Source organism: Chrysemys picta, chromosome 6, assembly GCF_011386835.1.
Source record: "Chrysemys picta bellii isolate R12L10 chromosome 6, ASM1138683v2, whole genome shotgun sequence".
NCBI classification, from domain to species: Eukaryota; Metazoa; Chordata; order Testudines; family Emydidae; genus Chrysemys; species Chrysemys picta.
This window is the reverse complement of record NC_088796.1, coordinates 76,758,062-76,781,697: the sequence shown is the minus strand read 5'-3', so window position 1 is coordinate 76,781,697 and position 23,636 is coordinate 76,758,062. Positions and strand designations below refer to the sequence as shown.

Below are 23,636 nucleotides of genomic sequence, written 5' to 3'. Positions count from 1 at the left end.
TATAGAGAACATTATGTTTTTTTGTGGTTAATGGTTAAACAGTGGATTTATTATATTTGTTCTGGTATAGGAAAACTTACTTCAAGGGTGTATTCTCATTGTGACATAATGTCTTTATTATATCTTCTAGAAATAATTGACCCAAATCAAGTAACTAAACAGTATATCTATTGGTTAATTAGAACTTTAAAAAGCAACAAATAAAACACATTATTGACTTTTATATCTTCAATCAAATAAATATTTACAGCTGCAATTTGCAAAAATTATTTACCTTTCAATAATGGATCACACAAAGAATATGCACTCTAGACTCCAATGAATGTCTAGATCAGCAGCAAACAAATTACGGGTGAAAGGGGAAAAAAAGCTTTCCTGCTATCATTGCAGCCTATAAATAGCATGCCATCTTATGTGGGTCTCCTTTAAAGATGTGTGGTCTTTTAAGTTAGTAGACTTATTTCAATGCATAATTGACCTTGAGATGGAAAACAACCTCACAGTAGAGAGGCGTCCTATTTTAGTGAACAATGACTATAGATATTAGAGGACATGCCTGTTGTCAATGCTCATTGCTGCAACCTGCCTATACCACACTGGGACAATCAATTTTGTAAATGATTGCAATAATCAAGGAAATTGCCTAATTTATAAATCCTTGCATACAGCATTTTAATGGATTCTTACATTTTAATGCTGATGCCTTCAGAGCTAAATGAATTGTTGTCCAAACTGTCATTACACAAAATGATAAAAACATTCAGTCTTGTAGGTAACTATATCTCATGGATATTCAGACCATCAGGACACAATCACTCATTAATGACTTCTATGATAGTTTTGCGTTACAGAAAAACAGGAACAATGAAAAAGCCACAGTTTCCTTGTGAATGAGCCTTTGTGGAAAGTTTTGGAATTTGCATGAATCACTTAAAGTTGAAAATTTTTAATCTTTAATGAATCCGTATCATTAAAATATCCCTAGTTTTTCCTGCACTGACATTTGGCTTTTCTTCTTCTTTTTTCCATACAGTAACATGCTACCTCATTTCTGTAACTAAGGACCAGCTCCAATGCACAAACTTTCTGATCATGAATCATATAAGCACAGTGTTAATACTAAAACTGCACAAATGCAAAGCCCGGTGCCACGTGCTATTATTAACAGGTAATTCTACGAAATCCACCAGAAACTTGCTCTGCATACTTAACTTGGTTCCACAAATGTACTTATACGTAGATGGCTATTTTCAGTTAAACCTTGAGCAATTGATTTCAGCCAATAGTGTGCTGTCAGTACTTTACTTACTGCTCAATCTCACTAACCTGACATTTATGGTGTACTGATTGGCCTCTGTCAGTGGTGGAGGTTGTAAATTCACTTTGAAAAGCTTTGTGTTAACAGCCTTCAACCAGGCTCTGAGAAGAGTACGAGCAGGCAGGCTGACAATTGCTCGACCTCCTGCCCTTATTACAGTGAGTAAATCAGGCTTTGAGCCATTAGGCTGGAGCCTGAGGCCTACACAAAAAGGATTGACATGACTAAAGGTCAACCTCTGTCACACATGTGTAACAATTTGGATAATGGAATTCTGTAACTTATCTGAAAAAGGTGGCAAATGCTTAGATGGAAAGTGTATGTTAGACTGGATTTTCCAGCTTTTATGTTAAGTAGTTATTCAAGAGTCTGTATTTTTTGTCAATACACATCTGATGTCATGAAATCTGAGAGGATAAAAGGTGTAAAGAAGTGATCAAGATAATTCTGTGAAATACTGAACATCTTTTCCATACTGAAAAATGTGTTCTGCCTTTAGGCACAATGGATTTTTTAATGGTATCTATCACCAATATATTATTGGTATCAGGTATGCAATATATTTAGGGTATCCATACACATCATTAAAGTGCTACCTTTATTCACATTTAATCAGAAGTGAATAGAAATAATTCACAGTTAATGGTACTATAAATTAGGAGTAATTTTATGCCTTAAAAACTAGATTTTTCTCAAAAAATGGAGGACATGTGCATAACTGATATGTGCATGACTGCTACTTAAGGGTTTTGCAAAGCTCACATTCTCTTCAGTGGGAGTGGGATTGGGCGCTATGGCAAGTTAAATTACTTTTTTGCTATATGTGTTTTTAGATTTGTGTACCTAGAGATATAATAAGTACAGTATACCTATCAAATGAATACATTGAAGACAGAGGTATGAATGACTTATAACAAACAGATAAGATGATCCTAATGAGAAACACCCAATGGGCTAAATTTAATTGTCTGATTAAAGGAAACTATGTTAAACTTAAGCTAAGATAAGCTTTTATATTTGAAATCAAAGAAATTTCAGATATAGTTTTGATTTAAACTCTTCAGTCAGGAATCTATAAATTAGTAAAGATACTGGAAGAAATGTGATAGTAAATAATCATGAAAAACTGACTGGAGCAAGCTGCTTTATAGCAGCTTAGTGCAATTATCTCCTAAAGTGCATACATTAAATATGCTGTGACCCTGAATGTGATCTTACTGAATTTCTAGCTAGCTGAGTTACTGAACACAATACTAGCAATATTTCCAATACACAGAAGATGGTTTTAATATATATATGATAAAAACAGAGTTTACCCTAAAAAGAAGACATCTTATAATCATATGAGGCCAAACAAAAACAGCAGCACCAGCTGTTACTCTGCATAATTTAAGACATCATAGTAACATTACTAAGGTTTATTTTGAGGGCAAAATTATTTGAATTTCATGAACATGACATATTTGAAACAGAGCTGACAAGCCCTCTAGAATATCAGATGATGGATTGCTGAGAAACATAATTTTCACTTTAATAGAACTATGGCATAATTCTATCCCCTAGTGCTTTTTCTGTATCAGGCAAATTTAGGCCAAAACTATAGCTTTGAGAGTATGAATGCATATGTATCACTATAACTGGAATGAGTTCTTAATTTAAAGGTAATGGTTCTTTCTATAGATGAATACATACAAATGTGTACAGTATGGGGTCTGGCTAATATATGTCTCATTATATTTCCTTATCTTGCTCTCCCTGAAGTCCATGGCAAAATTCTCATTGACTTCAATGGGAGCACAACACACAGACATATCGTACCACATTGAAAGGACAGGAGGATTTGTCCTTATACTACTGCCAATTAATTCTGTCCATCTTGAGGGCAAAACAGAACTACTGTGTTAGCATTTTGCAATTATTAATAAATCTCATTTTATGTGTATATTTTTATTCACCTCTCTAAATAAAACTAACAGATATAAAAGGAAAGATCTACACATAAAAGCAAAATTTTAAACTACATCTAAAATTATGACATAAAATCAAACCACAATGAAGTATAACAATGTAGTTGATATCTCAAGAACAATTTAACTGATTTCCAGCATATAACACTGATGGAGGCAAAATGTTACCAGTATAAAGAGGAAAAGGCAACTATGAGATTCAGTCCTTCAATATAACTATCGCTGCAATTGCAGTAAAACTTTGCTTCATCTAAGTGATCAAAATGGTTCTTCTATTAAGTATTTTTTGAGGAAGAGATCCATTTATCGTTCAGTTATTTCTAGGATTTATGGAGTCTGAAAAACTTTAACTACTAAAACTTCTGTATTTTATTTCAATAGAATTTTAAGTGTATCCCGTATGCATTCCTTAAGTCTAGTCTTATTAAATTCTGATATTAAACAGAAAGGGGAAACCATGTGCAACTAGATTAATTTATCTCTAGGGAATAAGGACACATTAATAATTGAGATAATGTTTTCATATATGTTAGAATCAAGTGTGCCTTTTCACTTCTTTATTAGAAAACACATTAAGGGAAAATTATCTCATTCTCATCAATAAGACCTAATTGCTGAGAAAGTCTCTGTTTTCTTTTCAATAACATTAGAAGAGGATTGTTCCCATTACTTCAAGATGAAAAAAAACATCAGAAAAGTTATCAAGTACTGTTGGAATAAATGCCTGTATTACCAAAGAGAATGTTTACTTAATACACTCAGTACTGTTTTCCTTTTAAACAAATCAGAGTTTATTGTATCTAGATTGAAGTGGGCCAAAGGGCGGGGGGTGGGGAAGGAGGGGGAAATGTGGAGAGGGAAGAGAAACAACCACAACCAAAATGACTAATATTTTTGGCTTTCTGAAGATCTGATCTTACTGTAGGCTATACAAAATTATCTTGACTAATTGCTAAAGAACTCTATAATTTCCCATGAACACCCATAGATGTCAAGACATGTTGTGAGGTAATGGAATGGTATTTAATTTACTCTGAATTGCTGTACATTGAGCTATATGGATTACATATAAAGCAAACACTGACTGCATTGTGAGAGCACTCATGCAGACAAACCAAAAAATATTTCCATGGTTTTGAACCATATATCAAATGCAATGATTCTGATGTTTGCCACAGCAAAGGAAATAAAAAAGCACCAAATCTGTATCTATGCTTAATAGTTTTTGGAATAGCTCTTCGGTTTATTTAGCACACACTGAAAACAATAAAGAGCTGTAAATTGAAACAAAAATCCATCAATTTAACTTTGCAATGCCAGAGAAAAAAATATTAGAAATCTATTTAGAGTACTGAAAAAAAAAAAGATATTTACCTCACTAAGATCCATCAGGACTTTAATATTGAATACTCATCTGTAGTCACTTCTACATTTGAATCTGATTTTAAAACGGAGATGGAAGGGAATTAACTACAGCCATGTTTTTATAAAAGGACAATGATGATCCTTTAATTTTTATTATCTGATTTTATTATATGAGATATACTAAAAGTATATAGATTATTCAAACACATTATATTTATTCACAGAAATCACTTTGTAAAACTGCAATCTCCTCCTGGTCTCCTTCCTTTGCTATATTTGTTCTTTAGTAAACATCAGTATTCAGAAAATAAAAACTACCATTTTGAGGGTCAAAATAAACGAAGAATAGCCAAAATTTGGAGGTTTTGTGATCCTTGCATTTTCTTTTTGCGTTTGCAGAAATAGTCTGAGTTCATAAGTCTCCCTGCCCCAACCTATTTTTCTTTCCAAGATTGTTCAATTCAAAACACACGCAACGCACGCACACACACATGTACACACACACATCATCTTTTTGCCATAAAGGAAGCCTGCACAATGTGGTTGGGATAGAAGAACAAACCAGCACAAAGCTCAGGTGACACTCGTAACTAGACAGTATTTGGGATTTACATCGGCACAGAATTTATTTTTTCATTAACACTTTTTTCTGTTCTGTTCTCTGCTCTCCCTGCCCTACACCTCCCATTGCTCTCTGGTTTTCACTAAATATTTTTCCATTTCCTCTCTGTTTCCCTCCCCACACTGTCTTTTGCCAGTGTCTCTATCAGAGGACACAATAACACGCACATTTCAGTTGACCTTTCAAAACCACAATATTTAAGTGAACTTGAAATTAGGCTAAAAAATGGTCACCTTGAAAAAAGTTGTCAATATTTAAAACTTAACTTACATAAAACGTGACCGGAGTCTAACTAAAGAATCAAAATATTGGAAAAAAATTAATTATGTAAATATATAGGGCTGAAATCTCAACTTGTGTAAAATATCTTAATTCTAGTGACTTCACTTGAACTGATGATTAACAGAAGTTGAAAATCTGACCCCTAAATTTTATTATTTCATATTCTTCAGTTTAAGACAATATAAACCACCAATACTATGTCAGAAATAGTATCAAGTCCTGTTGCAACATTACAGTGTATGCTTTATAAATGAGTATGAATAATGTGCCTAACTGTGCTCCCATAAAAGTCAATAAGAGTTTTGCAATTTACTTCAACTGGAACAAGATTTGACCCAATATGCAAAATAGGTGAAATTCTGACCCCACTAAAGTCATTGGCAAAACTCCCATTGACTTCAATAGGGCCAGAATTTCACCCAATGCATTTTGAAACTTGCTGGGGCTGATCTTTCAGCCTTTATGTGAAACTCTCAGTGGCCTCAATGGCAGGTTTTGTAAGAACTGTAGAAAAAGGCCTTTGGTATATAATTATTTATTTGTATTGTGGTAGTGTTCAGGAACCCAAGTCAACTATGATCGTGCTAGTTGCTGTACAAACACATAACAAAATGACGGCCCCGACTCAAAGAGCTTACAGATCTGCTGAGAATGAATACAGTACATATTTCCATGTTTGAATCCATAATACCAAACATCTAGTAAAAATCCTATGACAGTTGAAAATACACTTGGAGACTAATGCAGCGCTCACTGAAGTCAATGGAAAGATTCACATTCTCTTCAGTGGACTTTAGATCAGGTCCCTAACTAGCAAACACTTCTCTAACTTCACTATCTCAGCAAGTTAACAATGATGATTTTGCTTGTTTAGGTGCAGGGTTGGAGCCACTGATTTCGCAAATACTTCCTCCTCTTCTGGACGAATGACACAGTCGTACCAACTCTCTTCAGATGTCACTCCCCTTGATTTCAGTGGGAGTTCTTTCCACAGAGGACTTACAGAATCAGGCCTGACATTTTCCAGCACAAAACAAAACTGTTTTTAAAATTCAAGGGACAAAAATACCCCAGAAATTATGTTATGAATTAAGGAGAAATGAATGGCAAAAGGATAGGGAGGTCAGAATGCCATTCCTCTTTTTATAATAAACACTTAATTCAATAAATACTGGGACATGATGAGGGAGGGAAGAGGATACTTTTGTTAGCTGTTTATTGTTAAAGCTCTGTCTAAAATCAGCACACTTTGTTTTCTTTTTTTTTTAAACTAACTTACCAAAATGCAAAACTGCTCGACACAATCATTTATCATCTGTGTAAAAATTATAGCTTCCTGGCCAGCATAATACAGATGCTAACTTTCAACTTGAAGATCATTTGTACAGCTGAATATTAAACTTCTGAAAATAGGCTTTCCTCAAATGGTGCTGCACCCGCAAACCCTGAGTTATAGCAGAATAGTGACTGGGGAAGCGCCTGTAAGACCAAGTGCAATATAGATTTTATGATTTCTTAAACCAACCTGGAATCTACAGCCAACGTTCATCCAAACTACACCAAGCTTCCAAATCCTAAAATGCCTTTACACGGATCGTCAGTGTCTACTGCCAAATAGCATTGCATTCCTCCTTTCAAGAGGATAGCTACTAAGAAGGAATTGCCAAACAAAAAACTAAACCTGGATTCTGAGCAAGGATGCTGCCTACAGGACCACAGGAAAGATGGTCAGAACTAAGCACACTAGTGCAAATGTGGCCCAGAGTTCTAAGTGTTGGTGATTACCCTCATCTTTAACATGGGAGTGTAAAAAACAGGAACTGAGTCCCATCAAATTTCCAGGCCACAAAGATGACTGGTCTGAGCATGCAATGTGCCATCTCAAACTAAGTGCCCTCCACTCAAATCAAGATGGAGCAACACATATTGGCACCAATCATCTCCCTGGGCTGCAGCCACTTGGATAAAGATGAAAGAAGTACTGTATGTTGGGACTATGGCCGCCTCAGGCCATATCTCCATATTAAAGATAAGAGAATGTGCAGCAATCTGCCTCTTTTTTATGCAAACTAGGTGTAGTTCTAAGGTTCCCATTAGTTTGCCAATGGTACCTTCAATTGGAGAAAGTGTGGGCAAGTCCTTCAGGTATATATTACTGATTACACATTTAAATCCATTGTGGAGGCTTTGGGGTCAGATCAATCTAGCCATTATGTACATAGGAACTAAACTGTATGTCCTACATACAATGACACTCTGAGAAAATCAAACTTCTATAAGGAACAGAAAGATGACTTACTTCCCAGAGGTGCTGAGTGTTCCTGATGGCTCCCGTTTGAACCTTCTCCGGCAGAAGGACAACTCCCTGGAAAGGCCCAATCCATGTGCCCTGCTGGATCCTCTGAGCAGCGCAGATGCCATAGGCCAGACCAGGCACAGTGCTGGTACACAGACACACTTCCCGGGGAAGATCCCTGAGCCATTCAGGGATCTCAGGTGGAGGTGCTGCGGCTGCAGCACTACTAGTGCCCACTAGGCGGCGCAGAGAGTGAAGTGGCCCATGCATGGGGCACTCACCGTTGCGATTATCAGCACACATGTCACATCCTGTGAGGCAAACAGGAAAAAGAGTAATTAACTTGGTGTTATCAGGTTACTATCATCATCTCCACCACAGACAAGGACCCATACATTCCTCCACCTTTTTATCCATTTAAAGACATCTAAACACACACACACTTTTACATGTTGCTTACTCCCTTCTCCTAACCTCACCAAAGCCCTTAAAAGAGAAATGCGAGAGCCTCAGCAGAAGCTCTGCAGACATTCTGCAAGCACAATGTGTTCATTGACCTGCCAAGCCTCACTCACTGGGACAAAGTTTCTAAGATTAGCTTTTTTGATTAATACAAAGGCTGTTTTAAACATCTGCCTCTTGTGATGAAGGATTTAGTAATATGCTTCAATGAGACATTTTATATCTCATTGATGATTTTTGAAGCCCCCCTCCCCCCATTCATCTTGCCACAGCTCAGTTCAGGGGTGTTATTGGAATGGAATTTAATTTGATCCTTATTTCTTATAAAATATTAGCTCTAGTTCCACATTACCATGTGTATGCATGTATGCTTATTTAATACAAAGAAATAAAGGAAAACTCTCAATGGTAAATTATATTAATGAAATCTTATTCATTTGCTTTCTTACAGTTCAATCTGACCTTTCCTGGATACCACAAAACAACTTTAAGAACATTGTTTTATTGTACAATAATACATGTTTAATGTCTACTATAGCAGATGAGGATGAGGATAATAAGACCATGTTTGGTGATGCAACCAGTTCCTAATAAAAAGACCACTGTGTTAAAATACTGATTACACTAACTACCCCTATTAATGATGGCTCTATATTTTGGGAAGATCTGTCTGGGATTTTCTTTTATAAGCAAAGAAAATTTTGGAAAAGTGTTTCCATTACACATTTCTACATATGCCACGAATGCTCGACTTCCAGGAAAATGTTTCATGCTCAGAATATCCATTTCTCTGGAGATATATTGAGTTAATGTAATAATAAATCTATTCAACTATGTTACTGTCCTCAGAACATTTTATATCTTGTAGCACAATTAAAGTTTTTATATGAATCTATTCCAGAAATACAAACAAAAAGCAATAATTATACTACAGTATTCACATAGCAATTCATGGCTCTTCCCCTAATAATTTTACATTAGCCACATGCATTCTTATAAAAATAACACAAACTATTCACCAGAGGGCCTGAGGTTTAGTGGTCTAACCCACAGATTTGGAATAACTAGACTCCCTGGAACCACAGGTTCAAATCCCAGCAGGACTGACTCAATCCTTCTTCCTTCCAAGGTAGATGAATTGAGTAGTTCCATGCCATTTATTATGTTGGAGTCTTTCAGATGAGACCTTAAAAAAACCCTTCTTTCTACTCTGCATGGACATTAAGGGCTACATTTTCAAAATACAGTCTCTATTTGTGGAGTCACAAATTCTTGCACATACTTCTAATTGCCCATATTTCTAAGCATTATCATCTACTGTCCACATGTAAGTCCTAACACATGCAAATGATAAGTTGAGAAATTTGCAAGAGTTAGTGAATGACAAAGGAGGCTAGTATGAAACACCCTTGAACATTTGTCCCTAAAAAATCCTGGAGGGCTTCTATGTGTCCTTAAGCAAATTTCCATATCTCCTACAAGTATGCCAGTGCCAGTTCACTGCTGTCCTCCACCAGAGAAGTGGCTTCAGTTAAGTGATTCTATAGAGAGAGAAGACTGTATCACATAACTCTTGTGGAAGAAACCCAGGGAGGAGGTGGGATTGCACAGGAAACTCTTTGTTTCATCTCATGAAATTCCTAATTCGTCATGCAATCTGAAAGAGAGGTTTGCAGGACCATAAATGGGAGCAAAGAGAATGGTTTTCAATATGTGTAGATATCCCAAAATCCATGTGGAAATCTTGATGTATGCTGCTATGTCTTTCTCACCCATGTAAAGGCCACTCCCTCACCCAAGAGGGTTTGACAGCATGAACCAGGAACCCACAGGAGTTAGTTCTGACAGAGTCAGCATTAAAGTGGCAAATAGTTTCCCACAGATATGCCAGGAGATGATGCCACATAGACATCTGTCCCTCAACCACTCCCTTTCCTACACAGCACCTTTTTCAAACTATGTGGTTTGTGCTACTGATGCTCATTTCCCCCTTTTATGTTGACTTCTCCTATGGGCCTATTTGCACACCTTTCATTTCCTCCCAGCCAAAATATGGCCCAGAATTTTTAAAGAACTTTGAGATCCTCTGATGTGAAATATGCTTTATAAATATAAAAATGTTATTATGCAGGGTTTCTTTTATTAGAACGTGTTTTACTTCAATATATCATTATAACTTATTTGTTTGTAAAACCTCATTTAAAACCCATACCAAAACTGTGTGTAAGCTAAAATATTTGTACCTGATTTTTGTCAATTACCTTTTTATTTTAATAAAAAGGTAAAAATATACAGCAAAATATATAATATACAAGAAAATGTCTCATCATATCAGATAAATTCGTTCTCTCTCTTTCTCACTGAAAATTTAGAATTTTGTTACTCACTAGTCTTGAGAGAGGATATTATGTAGCAAACACTCTCCATACCAATTCCCAAAAGCAAACACACATCTAGATAATAAAGCTTAGTAAATCCATGTTTGTATTTTCAAAGCTTATTTGGAAAGTAGAGAAAAATATCACAACATCCTATCTCCCGCTTCCCCCAGAAACCTAAGGGTCAAGGAATGATTATGACGACCCCAATCCTGCATTTCTTGCATACCAAAATTTACATTGCAACTGGAGTTTGATATGTGTAAGTATACTGGACCAGGCCCCCAAATGGCAAAAAAGACACAACTGTGAATTAAGTACTCTTTTAAAAAAAATCTGATTTCTCATTATGTAACCTACAAAAAAACATTCTATAAGAAAGTCTCAGGATTTAAGGAAAAGATGGCTAACCAAAATCTCAGTTAGCACCCAGAGCAGACCCTTGAACTATGAATAATTTGTACCCTGCTTGATGATCTTTTAGATGTGTAACCTTCTCCCAGCATCCTGGTTATTAATGGTCCTCTTGGAGACACAATGTCTGCAAAACAACTTGAATAAATGAAGCCAAGGCATCTTCTTGACTCTGTCCAGGTAACTCCAGTATCAGCCCCCTGTACCCTGCCACCAGGTACATATCATTTTTCACACGCGTGTGTGCACACACACACCTTTTAGAACCTCCCCTGATTTATGCATTGTATTTTGTATTTGACTATATATGTGGATTAGTAGCACGAAAATCTTTTACACACACACACACACACAAACACTTTTATGCATCATATTGTGTGTTTGACTATAGATGTGGATTAGTAGCATGAAAACAACCTTTTAGCACTCTCTATCTCCAAGAAATAGAGATTGGGAATTTGAAGAAAAATATAAATGGATGCCATGTCACTGTCACTTGGCCCCAGGAGAAGATTCTCTTTCACCAGCTAGCAAAGGGTACTGCTGTTCCCTGTCCACCAACTACCCCCTGGGAACAGTAATAGGTGATGTTTGGCATCTGCAGAATCTTCTCTTCCTGATGTACTTCTTCCCTTTCATTACTGTTAAGGCTGAAAGACTGAAAAGCTGGATATTTTCTGAAACTGGGCTGGCTAGAGAGTCTGGTGTAAAAGGGAGGAGTGTTGGCAGTGCAACATAAGTCTGTCATTAATGCTAAGCAAGATCGGAAACATTCATGCTTTTAGTCACTATTGTACTTCTATCCCCCACTTCTGATCAACTTACACGCCGAAGTATGAGGATTCTACTGCACTACTGTAGTTCCCCCCCAAAAAAACTATGTGCAAAGTGAATGCAGAAGGGATTTGCTGGTCTTTCTGTAAATGGTACAGCAGTCCTGAGGTTTTCAGAAGGGTTGCCACCCAGCACAGTAAGTAGCATACCACTGCGCAAGCTCTACTTTTTGACCCTAATGGATCCAAATGGTAATGAACACTACTGGCCTCATCTAAAGCTCATTAAAGTGAATGGAAATATTTCCATTTACATCAACTGACTACCGATCAGGCCCTAATTCAGGAAGAAAGCCTGAAGGAGATGGCAGTAGAAAACAGAGATTTGATGGAAATGGATGAAGCATGGGAGACTTCAGCCAAAACTGGGTATCTCCTGGTAAAATTCTGTGCTACCTCCCTGAGAATGCTGGAGTTAACAAATGAAAATGCAGCCAGACTCTCTGGAGATAGCTCACAGTTTCTCACTCTATATCCCCACACTCTGTTGATGGGAGGAATAAGGGGAAGGAAGGAGCAAGGGAAAAAACTTAAATGATCTATTTGTAGAATTTCTTGCTATGGCTCTTTGGGAAGGAGTGCAATATTTTTATCATTTATTCTGCCCCATACAAAAACTGCCATTAAATGAATACACCATAAAGTCTGCAATATAACTCCACACACATACATATACAAATCTCAGACTCAAGCAAAATGAAAGAACACACCATTTCCCCCAAAAGACACAAGCACAACCTCAAAGCACACTAATTTGAATAACAGCAGCACTGTATATTTAAAATGAAAGCCGAATGGATGAAGAAAGTTCTTGACGGTGCATGTAGAAACCAACATAATGGTATAAACCAAATAACCAGCTGTAACAATAAATGAATGAAAATACATTTCATCTCAGCAATAATGTGTTTCAAAGGTGCAGTTATGCCGGATACCTGCAGTTTGCTTGTATTGAAGAAGTTTGGCCTTTGACCTTGTGCTTCATGATTCACTAGGAGTCTGCTGGTATCCAGTATAATTGCCCATCATTTCAAATGTTATTGCCAACGTATAAATATAAATCATATACTAACCCTATCTCTCTGTGTACACAGATAATATACACATCTGAGAGGAAGGTTGTTCTTAGTGGTTAAGGGCCTAAACTGGGAGTCAGGAGACCTGCACTTTGGTTTCCTGACTGCTAAAGACCTTTTATGCGACCTTAGGTAAACCACTTAATCTCCATGTGTCTCAGTTTCCTCATTGGTAAACTGGAACTAATATGTCCCTACTTCATAGGGGTGTTATCAAGACAAATTCATCACAATGTGTAAATTACTTGGAGATCCTCTTGTGCAAAAAACCCAAAACCAAACCCATCCCAAAAAGCATTTTGCCCTCCTCATTGATAGGGGATGATCTCTTTTCCTTCTCTTTTGCTCATTTTTTCTTGTCACCAGATTGGCTAATTTTCCATGGGATTATGTGCCAAATTATTGTATTCATTATTAATTATTATTAGTCATAGTATTTGTATTAAACTAAGTCTCCTATCAATATTTATATATGCCCATGACTAGAACTATATGCAACAACAAAGAAGACAGCACCAAGACAGGTAAAGCATATTTCACAATCATTTACAAGCTAGAATTTTTTAGATTGGCTTTCCTGCTTCGTTAGAGGTTACCACCATAGCTCAACCATTAGTAGGGGGAAAGGGGCTGATTGGTCACTGGCTGGAAAATTGGACCTTTTTTTTTTACCTTCTAGAATCTTCTAAGAGGTCTGATTTTGACCAGATGGAAATTCTCCCCTTTGAGGGGGGGGGGATTTTTTCAAGCCTGTTCAACTTGGATTCACACCATTGTTCTCTCTGGAATAAAAATCTACCTGACTTTAAAGTCCCCTCCGTGGTGTCCCAGAGAGACCACACAGGTAACAGTGGCAGCAGCAGTAAAGCAGAGGAGTTTCTTGCTGCCCTCCTCTCGCTCTTTCTCTGCACCTGAAACCAGCCTTGGCCTCAGCAGAAGTCTCTACACTCAGGCTAAGTTTAATGCAGGCCAGTGCGCTCCGCAAGGAGGAGGGGTTCTGCTTTTTCACTCCCACTCCTTCCCAGGGCTCCTCCGTCGCCCTGGTGTTGTCTCCTCCGCATGGCTCCAGCTACGTATAACTCCATTGCCCTCGCTTGGCGGTTTGGCAGCCAGCTCAGCCCTCCTGCCTGCCGCCCGGGGCGGGGGCCGTTCTGTGCAGCCTGTCGCCTCAGCGCGCGGCGCCGCCCAGGCACTCGGGCTCGGCAGCAGGTGCCACCAGGCAGGGCACGCGCCGCTGCTGCGGAGGCACTTTGCGGACAGCGCCATCTCGCCCACTCCCACCCTCCTGGGCTTCCCCGGGCTGCGTGCGGCTCCATCCGTCCTCCGGGGACGGGAACAAGGCGAAGGCATGGCTGCTTAGCTGCCCCCCTTTCCAACCGGATTATGGAATAAACGTGCCCCCAGGGATCCATAAAGCTAGCGCAATGCACTAGGGGGAGGTATCCTGCATTGGGGCACACTTACAGCTGCGTGGCTAGGTGATATAGATAGATCGTTAAAAGTATGTGCGTTGTTTTTTTCTTTGCACAATCCCCAAGCCCCTTTTCTCAAACCTGCAAGAGCAAGACCCTCAATCACTCCCTCCCCATCTCACCCAGAGGGAAGAGCTTTGCCCCTATATAACATCAGGCACAGACCAAAGCGGAAGGGGTAGTTTCCACTGGGGGGTGAATCGCTTCGCTGTATGACCAGAGAGAGATCAGAAAGTCACACTCCGCCTCACTGATTCTTTATGGAGCCGGGGGGTGGGGGGACAGATGACTCCTGTATGCAGAACAGCGCGGGATGAGGTAGGGTTTTCTCAGTTTTTGCTGGAAAACCCTCACCGCCGAAAATGAAACAGGGTGTTCGGGGCGATGGGCGGGGGCGGGGAGAAGGATTTTGATGTTCTCTGTCTTCGACCGAGTGTATGAAGGAATTAAATTTCAGTGTCAGGTATCAGAAGGTTAGGAGAATATTGTGTGTAGATAAACCTTGCCACCCCCTGCCCCTCAGAGACCCCCATATACAATGTAGAGATGATGAATGGGTTCTAGGAGAGGAGATCGAAGCTCGGTCTGCACTGGCTCTACTCTCTTCAACAAAACTATAGGGCAATTAATTGTGGCTTGTCCCCTCATCCTTCATCTCCTTGTGGCACATATCGATGGAGATTACTGCTGATGGACCATTTTATCACCTTAAATAAACAGTCACCACCTTCTCTAACCTCAATCTAATATATGGCTATCTGCTATGTTTAAGGGTGCTGGGTAACCAATGATGTAAAATAGCTAAATCATACATGTTACCAGCAATCTGCAAAAATGCAAATATTCCCCACGCTGATCCACTTCCCTATAATGCTATATATACACTCGCAGCTCCCTGGAAATCGAATAGTACGAGGCGTGCAGACTGCTGGTTTATGTGACCCATTCGTTTTACACAGCTTATTTATTACAGCGACAGGTTGGTGCTTTACAATTAAGATAGAGGACTCAGCCTTTCCAGTCTGAAAGCCTCTTCCCAGGAGCAAGGGACGGCTGTCCTTGGGGCAGTTCAACTTTTCCCCACACTGAAATTTGGTATTCAAATACCCAACCCAGGACCTCATCCCCTCCTATATATATACCCTCCTTCATAACCCCCCACCCTAATAATTCTGCTCCTTTTAGATAAAGAGCTACTCAGAAAATTGTCCGCAATCGCGTATCTCTTACTCAGGCAACATTACCATTGATTTTAATAGAATCCCATTTCCTTCAATGGGAGTAAAGACTGTAGGTTTGGGCCCTAATTAATTTGATTATTGTGATTTTCTAACTCAAAATAACTCAATTTGAGAAAAAACAACAACAGACATTTAGCCCACAATCCTTGTGGATTCGTTTAAAAAATGCAACAATTTTCAACTGATCTTTTAAAATCGACGCATGTGTTTGGGAGTAACTTTTTCGCATCTATCTTTAACGTCATAACAGTCCATATAAATGAGTGATGATAGGATATTAATTGACTAGCATAATTGAACAGGATAATATGTAGGATAAGGTAGGGTTTTAGTATTTGTTAGAGTAATTTTTTTTACTATTATAGGGTAAATAATATGCATTTTGAAAAGACGTATTAACTTTACTAACCAACATCGTCAAAACTACAATCACCTTTGTGATCGTCCATATTGTATAATTCTCCGTAAAATATTTTAAATCAAATAAATTAAATGTGAACCTTACATTATAATAGCGTTTAAATGGTGTCAAAGCCCAAAACGCACTTTGCAACTTTGTATTGTTTATTTAATTTAAGTGATGTATTTATTAGGCACAATATGCAAGCTATTGAGCTAGTGGTGCATGTGAATTTGGAATTCATCATCACTATAGGTCTTTGGTAGATTTGTGCCACAATATTAATATTAAACGTGTGGGGGAGGTTTTATTTGCAAAGCATCTAGGTCAAGGAAAAAGTTTGAACCAGTCTCTTTTCTGCAGCGCAATAATAATAGTCTTGTGGATACAGACTAACACGGCTACCCTCTGATAAAAGAGACTGTTTCCCTAAAGATGTTAATCCAAACTGTATAATCATAACTGTATAATAATTCCTGTAAGGCAGAGAAGGAGTTTATTCTTCCTTGTTGGGGGAAAGGATGTTAAAAGTATCATTTAGAGAAGAAATAATGACTACAGTGACTTATAATTTCACAGTATTTTTAAGAAGAAGCGCAAACAAAACTAAATCCAGAAATATCTGTTAGTAAGGTTCCTACGCCTAACCCCGAAAATGTGTACTTCGAAACTTCTGCATATATCAAGGCCCGATCCCGCAGTCCCTATTCTGTTATACTATCCACTTACTTCAACAGATCGGGCCCTCAATCTGTTGCTATCTTTCGGGCACCGAACTCTTTAAAAAAAAAAAAGCACCATTGCAACTTCTGTGCTTTTTAAGTGACTCTTTGCCAATCTTGGAACTTCGGTAGATTTATTTGGAGCTAGAACTCAAATTAAAATCAATCACCTCTCACCTCATCCACAAACCACTCTCCTTCCCCTCAGAGAGCCACCTACAGTACACTGAATTAAGGAAGTAGTGAAGCTAGTTGAAAATCAGTTCTACCAAAGATCACAGTACTGTGATTTCTATACATTTTCTTTCACGTTTTATGATGTATGTACCAGCTATCCCAGTGCTGATCAGTTTTCTTTTTGAATTGTGCCTTAATAAGTGAAGAGCATATTATTGTAATTTCCATATAAAATATGTATTATCTCCCTTTTGTTAACATATTGCCCAAAATCACAGAGCAAACATATCTACCTGTTAACATTTCTTATTAAATAATAAATACATAACAATAATAATAAATCTAATATAATTGCAAGGAAAAGTTGCCTACCAAACAAGTTAAATGACAATGCATTTACTGAAGACCAGCAAAATGTAATAATTCTTGCACCATTTCTCCCTTGCTTTCACACGGTGAAAACTATTCAGGCACAACAAGATGAACATTTTACAAACGTCCTTTGTGATCGATGTATTCTTTATCAAATCCACCTTTAATGCTGTGATTGGAAAGAAACTCTGCAGACTTCACCAGCGTGCTATTTATTCCACTCACTCCTTAAAAATGTTCCTTCCAAATCACTTTATCTTTCTTTCTCTTTTTAAAACCTTTATCTTGTAGATTTACAGAGCTGCTCTGAGAAGTTAAACATGTATTGTCTGAGTAGTTTGGTTGGCGATTAAAAGTGCATTTCAAATTCCATTAAGTGCATGTAATTTATGAGATCAGGTTTTCTGCACTGGAGAGTAGAAAATACGCTATGTCTTTTGGCTACAGAGTAAAACTGAAGCACAAAAGTCATTGAAAACTAAACCGCTATCCAAAACAGAAACATTTGCAAGGCAAAGAAGGAACTAAACTTGTACCAACTTCCCTCATACTCTTTAAGAGTAGTAATATCAATGTAATTTAATTAATTCACAACAGAGTGCCATTTAATGGCAACTTTCGAAACAAGTCAGTCTTTGAAATGAAATTAAACAAACCCACATTTTACTTTTGTATGTGTTTATGGCTTGTTGTTGAGTTTTGGACTATTTTTAATATCTAAAACAAAAGTTCAAAGTATTTTAAGAAGCAGTCTTTTGGGAACAATGCAGAAAACATACGAGATAAAGATATTTTAGAGCGTTCTACTTACATAGAGACGAAATGTATGTTATTGTTAATAAATGTGATGGGTCGATCCAGTCAATACTTTGAGAAAGTATTAACATGTTTTAATTAATATTATCTATTGAGGCTATTGAAGGTATATTTAATATTTATGAATGCTATAAACAGTTGGTGTAAACAACTTCTAGAAATTAACAAAGACTGTTTAATAATTTGGGTCTACCTCCAAAAAATAAAAAAACTATTGCGGTGATAACAGGATTAAGTGCCTATCAAATCCCATGTACAAAATTGGGTTTGACATCCAATCCGGTATAGGACATTTATACTTTTGAAAGCAAACGTGTCATATTAGATTACTATGTCACACTTTTCAATAGAAATAAAAATAAACTAGCAAGGTGTGATTGATGTTAACAAGCTCTGAAAGGTAAATGATATTCCAAGGTGAGATGGGGGGGGGGGGGAGGAAGTTCTCCACAGCCCTTCAAATGAAAACTTTTCGCCTGCCAAGCGCAGCTGAGTAATTGATTTATTGTAAAAGAGCTAAGAATAATGTCCTGCAAACTTTGGCTTTCCATATAGGAACCAAGTAAGAGAAACAAAAGGAACCACTTCACAGTGAATTGCTGTGTTGCTTATCTGCATTCTGAATTCATTTCCCTAAGCACTCTCTCAAAAACTTGCTCCCAGAAAACCTTGTTTTGTAAAGGGCACCTCCCAGAGAAGGGTCTTCGACAGAAATGGAACTTGGTTCTATCAAGCAATGCACTTAAACCTGGCTCTACCAAGCAATGCACTTAAACCTGGCTCTACCAAGCAATGCGACTAATTGTAATTGGCGGGGAAGAGCAGGACATTTGTCGCTTGTCAGTAGGAGAGAGCAGGGTGCAGAGCGATAGGGTGCAGGTTCAAGGTCGTTGTTACCCAATCTTGGGCGTGAGCGGACTGATTTCGGACTCTTTAGGTGTCAGGCTTGCCCTGGGCAGGGAGGGTAGCTTTATGAAGGGGTACATACGGTTGTTGGGGTCACCGGTGTGCTGGTTCAGGGGGATGATCTCCATGCGTTGCTGTCCATACAGGTAATAGTCCAGCTCCTCTGCTGTACATCGAAACCTGGGCGCAGCCCGCTCGCTGCACTTGGCGCCCCCGCCGCACAAGTCTTTGCTCTGCAGGGAGGCCGGGGCTCCGGAGGGGGACTCGGAGCTCGGTAGCGGCCCAAAGACAGGAATCTGGGCCACAGAGATCGAGGTCAGCCCGGCCAGGGAAGCGGCGGCGGCGGCGCAAGAGGAGGTGGAAGAAGATGGGGTGGACGAAGAGGAGGAAGAGGAAGCGGAGGAGAGAGAGGCTGGGCGCTGGCGGAGGCTGTCAGCCGAGGGATCCGCTCTCTCGGGCGGCGGGAGCTGGGTGAGGGCCCCGCTGCTCTTGAGCTGGCTGCTCTGCGGGAACAGCTGCTGCCAGTGCTGGAGATAAGCTGGATCCACCTTCAGAAAAGCAGATCCGCCTGGGTCGCCGGGCTTCAACATCTCTGCAGCCTAGAGAGCAGGGGAAACGGGAGAGACAGGCGTGAGCTCCTACCTCCGCGCGGTGCCTCCTGCCTACCCCAAGCCGAGCCAGCGTTCAGAGACACCGCCTCGCGCGGCCGAGGTGCGGGGGCTGTCTGAAAGAGCAGGAGGAACGAAGTGCCCTGCTTTGATTTCTGCCGTGTCCCAGCCTTAGCGAGAAAAAAAAAAAACAGCCTAGGGTCAGAGAAGTCCCCGCCTGACATACATAACCGGCTCCTTCCGAAACAGGCAGAGAAGGGAACTTTTCAACGACTACACCGTGCACTAAGTGCTTCTCTGTCAATAAACCACAGTTCAGAGCTACTGGGCCGGGGGTGGGGTGGGGGTCTGGCATGTACAGCCCCTCACGCCAAGTGTCTGCAAAGAGAGGGGGTGCCACTGGGAGCCACCCCAAAATCAGAAAGACAAGCCAGCCAGCTCGCCATGCCTCCACAAAGCTCCGTGACTAACTGTGCCCCCCTGCCTGCTGCAAGGACCTTTCTCCATCTCCCCCACCCCGGTGCATTTTTACCACCCACAAACAACCCCAAAGTTCACTTTATAGAAAGGCTGGGAGGAAAAACGATTCTGTATTTCGAGGTCTGTATGTATGAGAAAAACAATCGCTCAGCGGCATCCCTGAGCGAACTCGGCACAGTCAGACACAATTGCAGATAGCGGCCTCGGAGGAGGAAGAAACCCCAAACAAACATCGAAACAGCCTTCAGCAGCTCCCCTGGTGTACGCGACCCAGAGCCTGGCATGGCATGGCTCCCCCTTACCTGAGTATTTCTATTGGCTTTACGTGTGTGTCTGTGCTGTGTGTACAGCCCTGGGAGATCACAAGCCGTACGAGGTTTAAGAAGGGGACTTTTTTGTTATCCCTCGACAACACCAGCTTCCAGGTAGCGGCTGGAAGGGATAAACCTGGTGAGAGCCGAGCAGCCGGGCTCCCTCTGCTGTGGCTGAGTATTTCAGGCGCGTCCGGGCTCCTCTCTGGCAGACTCTGCGCTGGACACGTGGGCTTTACGACAGCACAAAATACAGTGTGTGGTGTGTGTGAGAGGGAGGGAGGGAGGGAGGGAGAGAGAGAGACAGACAGACAGACAGACAGAGGGGAAGGAGCGGGAGGTTAACCGTGGGTCTAAACACAGAGCCCCCTTTTTGGCAGCCTCACGCACTTTGTTCCTGGTTTCATTCTTAAAGATGTCCCCATTCCCTAAACTGGGGGACTTAGGGTACTTAAAACAGGTCTGTTTCCATTAGCCCACAGATAGGGAACGGTGGCTAAGTGGGACTTCTGAGATGTTCAGACTTTCCTGCTTAGTCGCTAAGGCAGGACTACGAAGTGTAAAGTTTTACTTGTTTGCTATGGGTTTGTCAAACGACAGCATCTTGAACGACAAAGCGGGACTGCTCGAAGGGACCTGTATAGTAGGCGGTGTTCCTTTCAGTGCAGACAGCTTTAAACTCTTCCTTGTAGTTCGGTGTGCTCAGGTTGGACTCTTTTGTAGATCAGTTTCCTATGACACTTTCATTTGATCGCCTTCATGTATTTGACCTTTGATTTACATTTTGCTTTTATCGTGCAGATGCTACGGTGTATTTTGATTCGCTTCCTTGTTCGTTTCCTTATTAATTGTTCCCCTTTCTCTGCTTTCCTGGTGCACATCTGGTCGCATACACTCCTTTTTTTACATTTCTCGGTATAATTTACCTTCTGTTCTCCATGGGTACTTTAATAAGATCCATTTCAAGAGTTCCCAGGATAGGTGGAGAATTACCCGCTGTTTTCAATCTGCTCTACTTCTGCCTTAGTTCTCTCTGGACTCGAGAGTTAGCCCGTTCATACTCCAGAAAATCTATACATACTCTAGTGCACCACACAAACCAAAGTTTAGGTAGTCAAGACGTAGCCTCCTTTGCTAAACGTCTGCGCTTTAACTACAATTTTTTTCCTTGCTCGAAATTCAGGACCACAAGGTTGGCTATTTTCCGTGTAATTACTGAGAAATTTCATGTATCACTTAGTACTTAAGATCAAGTTTCTTCGGGCTCTTTTTCACATCGCATGAAATGATAGAAAAGGGATATCATTTGTCCTATATAATATATACTTATCCAAATATATACATTTAATATAAAATGATCAGATCAAAATACCTATCAAATGTAACGATATAATTCATATTGTTCTATTTCATTTTGACGTTATACACACACCATATTCTCTCTCTCTCTCTCTCTCTCTCTCTCTCTCTATGTAGTGTGTCTCAGTATTTAAACAATTAATTGAAGACATTTCTCTTCAACTTTCTACTTATTTCTTTCCCACCCGCTCATTCTTGCAGAGCCTGGGAAAGCTGCTGTTTAGATTTTGTCTGTGTCTAAGGCAGGACATTTTAACACAAATTTGAACAGAGCTGGGACAAAAAATGTTTTGACTGGCGTCATTTTGACAAGGTCATTCGTCATGTGCTGTATAGATTGATAACACCTAAGTTAAGGCAAACACAACTAGGGGGAAAGAACTGATTTTATGGGATATTAAGCTAGCCATAAAAAACTGCACTGTTTTTGATCAATTCTATTGTGCCAGTTATAATGAATTCTCAGTCCTTTTCCTCTATTAATCTACTTTTAAAAGTTCTGAAATGTTGGTATTTAGTTCACAGGAGAAAAGTGTGGAGAGGGAGAGAACCTTTTTTTATCACTTTCTTATTATTGTGTGTATAAAATGTTGATAGATATGCAGAAATGCATAGGGCTACAGGTTTTCTTTGTTCTCATTTTAATACTATATATTATGCTTCATCAGTTCTTTTCCGGTAAACTTTTTATTTCCTCTTATTTGTTTTTTACATGTATTTTATAAATTCACATCTTTGAATGATGATTGTTTTTATTACGAAATGTCTTTACAAATATTAAATGCGTTTTAATGGCAGCAATCTTTAAACATTCGTTTCACACTCGAAAAACAGGAAGTAGTAGGGAAATGCTCACAGCTAATGGGTTTAAGTGTATTGTCAATATCTCCATTTGCCTTGGATTGTTACAGAAATGATGCCTGTTGTTTCATATTAGTAGATTTTTATCTGCTATTGCAAAACTAGGGCACTCTCATACTTGTAACGAGGAAAGTCTCCCTTTGAGTGATCAAGATGGCAGAAGGCGATTTGCAAGGGCACCGAGTAGGTGTTCGAATCTCCTACAGGAGTATCAGGTTCCTCCCGAGATTTCTGACAAATGAGGGTAGAAAGATCAAATCCAAAATAAAACAGGATTAAAAAAAGTTGTCCTTTCCCTCCACCCCCTCAGGGCCGACTGGAGAGCCTGGAAAGTTGGACGCCTAATGCAGCAGGGCTCAGTGGCAGCATTGCAGGGCAGATGCTGTAGCTATACCAGACTGTGGGGCCAATCCTTCTTGCATTGAAATCAATGCGGGGAGGGGGCAGGATCGGGCTCCTTGTCTCTGTCTGGGATTGGAAGGGCTCCTCCGGGAAATACTGCTCGGCTGTCCCTGTCACTCATGCAGAGTCCAGCAATGACCAGGGGACCAATGAGCCTTGTCGATTGGATTTTTTTTTTCCAAATGGAAAATAATCCAGTCGGTCTAATTAACTCGATTCACTCTGGAAGACTGGGCAGGCAATTGCTGTTAAACTAAATAACCAGAGGGATCCCAGTGGTACTAAGTCACAGCGGGGTGATAGCTGCTCCCTGCCTCTCCAGGGATGGGGTTAAAGGAGCTGGCTTTGGAAGGGTCACACACTTCTTGCGTTTCTCAGTCATAACAGATAACACTGCGACACGAGCCGAGCATTTAAAATAACAGATGTGGGGTCTGAAAGAGAAGAAACAAACGAAATTAAGTGTCAGTCCTGGTCTTACAGTTTAGTACCAGCT

At 39.7% G+C, this 23,636-nt stretch overlaps 1 protein-coding gene across 5 annotated transcripts in view; it reads right to left on the bottom strand.

Annotated features, from left to right (window-relative positions):
- PRDM6 (PR/SET domain 6) overlaps positions 1-20,725 on the bottom strand; it is an 89,654-nt gene extending 68,929 nt beyond the window's left edge. For 4 of the 5 annotated variants that reach the window (XM_008172420.4, XM_042854625.2, XM_042854626.2 and 1 more), the window contains exons 1-3: positions 20,510-20,725; positions 19,202-19,718; positions 7,854-8,161 (exon numbers count right to left, since the gene is read on the bottom strand). In XM_008172420.4, coding sequence (XP_008170642.1) covers positions 7,854-8,161; positions 19,202-19,709 — 816 coding nt within the window. In that variant the 5' untranslated portion in view covers positions 19,710-19,718; positions 20,510-20,725. Of the gene's footprint in view, positions 1-7,853; positions 8,162-19,201; positions 19,898-20,509 lie in introns of all 5 variants that reach the window. The other variant, XM_008172419.4, reaches the window with a different exon arrangement.
- Between the last annotated feature and the right edge of the window lie 2,911 nt (positions 20,726-23,636).